Here is an 8,830-nt window from a genome sequence, read left to right on the forward strand (position 1 = left end):
GAGATACCGGTAGTTTTTTAGGACTTCACAGGAAACTCATTCAGGATTTGCATGGATAATTCTGCAGGAGTTTCCCGGGAATTCTTCAACGCTTCCTTGTAAATTCTTCAAAGTATTCCGCAGAAATGTTTCCAGGATTTCCTCGGGAATACCGCAAGAAGTTCCACGAGGATTCCTTCAGGAGTTCCTCAAGAGCTCCTCGGGAATTCCTCCAGGAGTTCACACGGGAATACCAATAGGAGTTCTTCTGAAATTCCTTGGAAAGATCTCCAGGACTACCTCGGGAATCTCTCCAGGAGTTCATTGACAATGTTTCCAGGAGATCCCTGACAACTTTTCCAGAAGTTCATAGGAAATTGTTTCATAATTTCCTCCGAAATTACTCTACAAGATTCCCCTAGGAAGTTCACTGGGAATTTCTCAAGGAGTTCCTCTGGCGTTCTGCAGGAGTTCCCCTGGATTTCTTCAAGAAAATGCTTGGGAAGTTCTCCACGAGTTGCTTGAGAAATCCTGCAGAAGCTCTGCATAAACACAGTCAGAAGCTTCTCGGGAGTTCCTAAAACTTTTCCAGGAGAATTCTTGGAAGAATTTCTAAGGAATACCCAAGGAACTTCTGGAGGAATTCCCGAGGAACTAGTGGAGGAATTTACGAGGATTTCCTGGAGCAATTCCCTACGAACTCCTGGGGCAATTTCCTGGGAAGTCCTGAAGGAATTTTTGGAATTTTTGGACGTATTCCCAGGGAACTCCTAGAGAAATTCCCGGGAACTACTACAGGAATTCCCGGGGAGCTCTTGGAGATATTCCTGGAGAAATTCGCAGGGAACTCTTGGAAGACATCCCTGGGAACTCCAAGAGGAATTCCTGTTGAACTCCAGGAGGTATTTTCGGAGAATTTATGGACGAATTTCTGGGAAACTCATGAAGTAATTCTCGGAGAACCCTTGGAGAAATACCCCGGCGAACTCCTGGACGAATTCCTGGGAAACCCCTGGAAAAAAAATCCCAGGAAACTCCTAGAGAAATTCCCGAAGAATTCTTGAAGGAAATACCGGGGAGCTCTTAGAGAAATTGCCGGAGAACTCCTGAAGAAAATCTCAGGACAATCCTGGAGGAGTTCTTGGGAAACTCCCGGGGAACTCTGGAGATTTTTTTTTGTGAGAAGCTTGTGCAAGTATTTATGGGGAACTGCTGGATAAGTTTCCGGGCATTCCGGGACAACTTTTTGGCATTATTACTGGAGGAATTCTTGAGAAATTTCTAGAAATATCCCGTTTATTTCTTGGAAGTATTCCTGGGAAGCCGTGGAGGTATTCCCGGGGGCTCTTGTAGGAATTTCCTAGGAACTCTTAGAAAAATTCTTGTGGAACTCCTGAAGAACTTCCCGGAGTACTTCTGGAAGAAGTTCTGTGTAGATTTTAAGGAAATTCTCAGTGTTAGTATGGAGAAATTTCCGGAAAACTCTTATGAATTCTTGGGGAACTGCTTGCGACAATTTTAGAATCAATTCTCAGAAGTATCGCAGAAATAATTCTGGGAGAACTCTAGAAGGAAACCCAGAAAGTGCTTCTGGAAGAACCTCAAAAGGAAATCCCTAAAGAAGCGACTTGAGCAGCTCCTAAAGCAACTGCTGGAAGAATTTCAGAAGCATAACAAAAAAAACTGGGGCATTCCCAGAAGAAACTATTAAAGGAATTCCACACGGATGAATCCCACAGAGAGCTCCTGTAGGAATTGTCAATTTTGTTATTCTTAGCATCTTTCTTATAGCAACGTTTCGTTAAAATGCGGTCATTTGAACAAATGTTAAAATTACTTACGGAAAAAGGAGGAGTTTTACTTGAACGCTCTACTTCGGAATAGGAAACTTACCATAAAGTTTAAAAGACTCATTTAGAAATCACAGACTCACTACCACCGGTGAACAGCGTTGGCTTGTTAATGTTTTTTGTAATATTGTTGCAATATATTAACTAGATCCACGCGCTGTGACAGAACCGTTGAAAAAACTCCAGTTTTACAATAAGTTTTACAACAATAATAGCATTGAACGAGCTCACCAATTCATTTGCATCCACTGGTACATTTGCATCTGCATCGTTACAGGTGTATAGAGAAATAAAAAATTGCTGGACAAAATTCAACACATTCGTTGTTTGCTGTGAAGTTTTCAACTCATTTACTGATGGGGAAACAATTTTTCGGTTTGTTCAAGTTGCAAAACATGCCATTCTTTGCTTCAGGGTGTAAACAAATAAATCATGAATAAGTTTTATCGCGCTTACAGCACAAAAGAATTCGCATTTTTGAACTTCAACGATCACAAGAGAAGCGCTTCAAAGAATAGAAAACAAAAAAAGTACCCCAAGCATGAAACTCAGATCAGACACAAATAGAACTTTTGTTGCCAATAAAATTTCACTCAACTCTCTGTCTACGCTTGAACCTCTACCAATAAGAAAGTTTAAAAATTCGAGAATCGATTACAACAGACAATAAAGAAAATTTCACAGCGCATCGCAGGCCACCGTCGATGGCGCTTTTTACGTACATACCTCAGACAGGGAAAGCAAACAAAAGGCTGGAAAAGAAAACTTTATTTAAAGTTGTTGTCTGCACGGATGGATTATGGCTCCCACGGATGCTGTGGCGACCAAGACGACGTTGACGACAGTAAAATGGACTTTCCGAGAGGCAAGAGCCACCGACCTATCCAACCGTCAAACCGTCACCAAAAGTCAAACATAACCACGTCGCCGGTAATCCGAATCTTTCGTTTCGTAAGTTACCAAAGAATGGAAAGCACGAAAAGAAGGCCAAAAAGTTAGACGACTAAAACGTTCCTTCAGCTACTTCTTAACTACGCTCCGATAAATCTGGGGCAGTGGAATGAGCAGAGCGACTAATTGGTTCGCTTGTGTAATTAACAAACCAAGTCGAAGTGGAAGAAAAAGTCTTTCGTAGATTACTTCAGCACGAATAATGTTGGTTGCGATGCGTTTATAGGCTATATTTCCAATATAGACATATTTTAGCCTTTGGGAATTGCACACTTACAATTTTATACCTTGACACTGATTTTTGCTGAAGAATTCGGTCTCTCTTTTCCGAATCATTTCATGGAATTCACGTATTCCTTTCCGACTGCTCTCCAGGCATCGATGGTAACTAATGGCACCAAGTTCGTTCCTAAACTCCAATTTGCACCACCCTTCGATTTCGATGAATTCCGCCTTTCTGTCTGGAAACCCGGCTGCTTGCATATCAGCGGCCAGCTTTTGCACGTTCCACGCGCGAGTGTCCTTATCCATCCATCCCATTTTGATGAACGTACAGTCCATAAAATGATACATGGAGTTTGTTTTGTAACCGTCGAAATCAAACCGGTACGCTCGGCATAACATCTCCTGCTTATAATCCTCTTTCGGGTCGTACCATTCGTTAACGCACGTCGGGTACACCTGGTTGGCCTTGAAATTGGTTTCGAATTAAAATTGTTACTGAATAAACAGCTCACTGGAACTTCTGACTTACCTTTATTATCGAAACAAGAAATGGCAAAATAAGCGTCAGCAATATGTACAACATTGTAATGTTCGATCAGCGCACGTAATGATGGATATAAATTAAAGCACATCGTTCATAGTGGTATTTATAGCGAAGGGCTTAACGTTAGGTTACCTTTAGGATTCAATCTGAACAAATAAGATGGAACAAACATCACGGTGTGTCAACAGGTCAACAAATATTGTCGAAGAGATTTGTAGTGTGGAATAAGACCGGTCGATTCACATGTGATAATGAGCTAAGTATTTTCGTTTAAGAACTTTACCCTACTTATAAGTTACGTACTATATAAATGCTATAAATATACGTCCGATAAAATAACAAATTATACAAAATTGAACAAATAATGTTACATACAATCATTTAAATCATTTTATTGTCTGTTAGGTGCAATCATTAAAAAACCGATCTGAGCTTTTCCACTTAGGCTTTAACTAGTAAAGCCTGTCCACGTTAAATTTCGGACACCTAAAACTTCAGAATCTCGGCAGTAACAAACTTCAAATAAAATACCACTTAAACATGAAGTGAAGGTCGTAAGAAAAAAAAGATACATTACCTATTCAATTAGTTTCTGGCCTCAGTAGAGACATTTTAATGATCTGTTCGAAGTCTCAAATTTTAGAACCTTGTTTTCCACATTTACTAGATTATCCTCACATCTATGCGTTTTCGGTCATACTTTTCGTTCTTGAATTTTACTAATCCAATCGAAAGGATATCCACAATGATCATTTTTCATGCACAGCTCAAAATTCATGAAATTTGAAGTTTTTCGCTCATTATTGAATAGATTTACGTGATTCGATAGATTTCTGACAATTTATAGCGATGCATCTAAACATAAACATGTTTCGTTTCAGGAAGAGTAATGCTGCTTCAAAGTAGCAATTTTTGGTCCTAGAGATTCATATTCATTCATTTTGCAGTAGTCCCATTCCTCCTACTTTGTATCTTTCTATATACTTTCTCCCTCTTCTCTACATTTATACAACTCATGTATATTCGCATGTTCATAGCCATCGCTAGAACAGAAACGGGTTCAAAAATCCGTTTCCCTTCGTTTCAACGTCTAGTAGAGTGTGAATCTATCATATAACGTCTTCAAGTTATGCTATCATGCGAACTGTGCCGCAATATCTTCAGACTAAAAAATACACTAATCTATCACCTCACGCCTGGCATCCACGCACCAATGTGTGAACCCATTACCAACCACATCCCACAAACATTCCGACATCCGCATGAATTTGTGCGTACGCAGAGGTATATTCGGTTTGCTGTGGATACAAACGATTGCAATCATCACATCCTTCCCCTTCTCCACATTGACCTGCAATCTGACGTGGCAGGCGCCATTGTCGCCTAAAATAGAAGATTACCAACACTCACGCACTGAAGATGCTGCTTAGTCCCCGGCAGATATCTCAATGGTCCTTGTGTACGTGTAGCTGGTCTGGCGATACTGGAGAAGCATCCACGGGCGGCCAATCAAGCTCATTTAACATTGGAATGTTTGTTGTAGTATCTACGATTTGATGTCCGAAATTTAACGTGGACATTATGAAAATGCAAATTGATGATCGGAATGTGTTATTGTCAGATAATTTAGTGAGCTCATTTTATGTTTTATTATTATTCGTAATTTTGTAATAACATATGGAAAAGTAATAACTTAAAAAGCACGCATTTTAATTGACTTTGTTGCTGTTAAAATGTGGTTTCAGGGTTTGCATTTTTGTTAATGTACTAGAGTGCCTGACCAGTTATCGCACTACTTAAGAAGAACTATTTCTAAAAAAATAAGAAGAAGACCGTCGAATTTCATCGATATGTCAAATGATTGATTAGTTTACATACTTTACAGGCAAAAATAAAGAAACGGGAGTACCAGTTAAGGACACATTTGTTAATTTGGGTTCCACTTCGCACTATTTACATGCGAAATTTGCACCCTATTTCGCAAGCCGGAAGCCGAAAAATTAAGGAAAATGATTTATTTCTATCGAAATTTGAACAAATTGTGAAATTTCAATGATTGCAATCATCTTTTGTGTACGTGATCTGTTCACAATTTTTTCTTGTTGATTTGCATCATTAAAGGTTAAAAATCGACTATGGCGAATTTGAGGTACTAGAGCCATAACTGGTACACTGAGCCTAATATATTGTACGGCCATCTATAGTCATTATTGGCCTAGTTTCCCAGTAAAATTTGTAAGTGCTTGACTCTGTTTTGAAAATCCTAGAGCATGGTTTCAAAAACTATGGGTCGCAGCTCCCCAGGGGAGTCGCCAGCCTTCATCCAGGGGGTCGCGAGGGACAGTCGACTATTTTACTGTAACATAGAACAAATGAGGGAATTTCTATGGCGCGAACAGTACGTCTGCTGGCAAAAGGGGGTCGCGCACCTAAATGTTTGGTAATCTATGTCCTAGAAGATTGGATTGACTGCGCGTATTTGCGACTCCAGTATCCGCCAGCACTTACACAAGAAACCAATGTAAAAGATAGCTGCCAATGAGATAGCTGCTTGATTCTAACAGGCATCTTCATTGTGTGAGTGTTGGTGGTAGATTGTTATAGGTGTGAAGGTGAATGATTGTGGATTGATTACTCTACAAATGAATCGGCACAATCCGGTGGTATGATAGATTGATACTGTGCTGCAAAGTTGGAATAAAGGGAGATGGGTTTTTCATTCCGTTTCTGGTTCTAGCGATGGCCACGAACATTTGAATATATAGGGGGTGGCCAAAATGTTTGGAATAGACTACTTTTTTTCTCTCCCACAAAAATGTTCAACAAGCTTTAACTTTTCAAAGAGTGCATGAAAAAAATCTCAAATTTTGACTGTTTTTCAACCTGTTATAAGTGTATCTTTGGTACAAATAATCTTTCGCGAAGTTCTCGTAGAACACTAATTTGAGGACAACTAATTTCTAAACTGTCATATCTCGGAAACCAATGAAACGAAGCGAATGAAATTTTGAACGTTCATCAACAACATATATTAGAGACGAACCAGCCAAGGGCTGAAAGTCTCTTTAATAAAGACAAATCAATCAATCAATCAATAACATATAAATTCTTTCAAAACCTTTCAAAATAGGCACTTTTTGAACGGTGAAAAAAGTTATGATGGATTAGCACTTTTTGGATCTTTCTCGAAAAAATTGTAATTGTTCACACCAATGTCATTACATTTTAGAAACATTTTCTTCTTTTGATCTCAAAATATCTCTAATAAAATATATTAGAGCCCATTTGGATTAAACAAAAAACACTTTTAGTATAGTTTGTGTGGTTTTGAAAATTTGGGTGAAAACGTCGAACCGGTATAATTTTATTCGTGATGATGATGATGATGATGATGACCATCAGCGCAAGGATTACCTATGGCTGCAGAGTCATACCCGGGTAGAGGTGAATGGCAAACCAAAAACAAAAGAATAACAAATTTTATTGTCATAACTAATTTTGCCATTCATGAGTTCTTCATGAAAAGCTTAAAACAACATGTCAATAGCATAATATGATATCATATCAAAATATGCCATTCGTTTGTCATTTATCAAATTTGGAAGAATAACTACTGAATGTCTTATTTTGCTATCAGAATAAATTTTGCAATTGGTGAGATATTGTTGACCTCTTACGAGTTTGATGAACCATCGCAGTTTTGGCACTTATAAAGAACATAATAATGACTAAATTTGAATTTTGGTTATTCTAATGGTATCTTTTGATATTTGTTTGAAATTACTTTCCATCCCGAAAAATTATAAGTTTTTATTTTTGGAATAAACAACATAATATACCCTTCTTTTGGTTGACAAACGAATAACTAATTTTGGTATTGTTCTTTTTTCAATTACTTAATAATGGTATATTTTGCAATTCTCAACCTTTTTTTTTTGTTCTTGGTTTGCCATTGTAATGTCGAAATTTGACATTCTTTAGTTATTTTATCGAACAATGTCAGTTATTATTTTTGCCCTTTTGTCACTTATTTCAAACAAACCAATGGCAAATTTCACCATTCAGTAATTCATTTTGAATGGTAAAACTTGCATTTGTTTTGTAATTGTTTTCTGCCCGGGTACCGGAAGGGAATGATCTACCTGATGGTTTGTTGTAACAGGGGAAGCTAAATTCCCTGGAAACCTCCGGAAGACAACACGATGGTTGACAAAGTCTGGCCACCCCACGAACGTTTGCCCAGAAACCAGTTCATTAAGCTTCCTTTAGGCTACCCCTCCCAAAATCCCAAGTATCATGTATTTTAAATATAACTGACCAATTACCTGATTTTACCCGATATAATAAATATTAGTCTTATGATATATAGAATTTTAATTGACCTATATTACAATAACAACTTTATTTACCTGAACAGCGCTAAAACAAATCATTATTATATTAAAGTTCAAATCATTAAAGTGAAAAAAACACTGAAACAAATGGTGTATTAGTAGTGAAAAAAATATACAAAAATCAAACAAAACACAGAAAAGTAAACCAAATTGTGATCTTCTAATTGTCCTGCATTTAAATTTACCAAACTGGAGAATTACGAAATCAAAATTTGTTATGGTAGATCTTACACCGTAACGCACCATTGTAAGGTGATCTACCCATGTTAGGGTAAACCGGTATAATTTTATTCGTAGTTAGAAAAACATTCTATTTTATCACACGTGATACGTGTACCAAATATCAATACCGTCGTGCGGGGTGTCATTCGGACAAAGTGGGGTGACATTGCGCCACTATTCCGCACGTTTAGAATACGACGGCAATGCATATTGTGTTCTAGACTACTAGTATACCTAATGAGCTATTTACAAGATTTTTCGAGGAATTTATTCAAGATTTATCCTTTAGAAATCCCCTCTGAGATTTTTCCAGGAGTTTCTTCCAACATTCGTAATGGGGTTACATCTCGAATGCCCAAGCGAATGCCTTCAGGATGTACTTCTAGGTTTTCTCTAGGAACTCATTTCGAGATTGCTAGAGATTTCTTCTGGGATGCCCCCAGGAGTTCCGAGATTCTTTTCGAAATATTTTCAAGAATTTCTTCTTGGATTTCTTCCAGGATTCTTTAAGGGATTTCTACAATAATTCGTAATGAGATATTCCAGAAATTCGCTCCTAGATTCCTAGAGGAATTCTTTCTGAGATTCTTCCAAGAATTCGTCTTAAGATTCCACAAGAGATTCGTTCCGAAATTCCTCCAGAAACTCGTACCGAGTTTCTTCAG

The 8,830-nt window shown here is 38.0% G+C and overlaps 1 protein-coding gene across 1 annotated transcript; it reads right to left on the minus strand.

Moving 5' to 3' along the window:
* Positions 1–2,985: 2,985 nt before the first annotated feature.
* On the minus strand, positions 2,986–3,642 carry LOC109425797 (uncharacterized). Its single transcript, XM_019701140.3, has 2 exons — positions 3,535–3,642; positions 2,986–3,470 (listed from the first exon to the last, which is right to left on the minus strand). Exons 1-2 carry the CDS (start codon positions 3,586–3,588, stop codon positions 3,054–3,056), a joined length of 471 nt encoding a protein of 156 aa, XP_019556685.2. The 5' UTR covers positions 3,589–3,642; the 3' UTR covers positions 2,986–3,053.
* Between the last annotated feature and the right edge of the window lie 5,188 nt (positions 3,643–8,830).

This window comes from Aedes albopictus, chromosome 3 (genome assembly GCF_035046485.1).
Source record: "Aedes albopictus strain Foshan chromosome 3, AalbF5, whole genome shotgun sequence".
Taxonomy (NCBI): domain Eukaryota; kingdom Metazoa; phylum Arthropoda; class Insecta; order Diptera; family Culicidae; genus Aedes; species Aedes albopictus.

What these genes read in the sequence shown, in the direction of transcription:
- LOC109425797 (XM_019701140.3), bottom strand. Translation starts at nt 3,588, where the DNA reads ATGTTGTACATATTGCTGACGCTTATTTTGCCATTTCTTGTTTCGATA. An exon ending in TTCTTGTTTCGATAATAAAG is followed by an intron (nt 3,471 to 3,534) that starts GTAAGTCAGAAG and finishes ACCAATTTCAAG; the next exon opens with GCCAACCAGGTGTACCCGAC.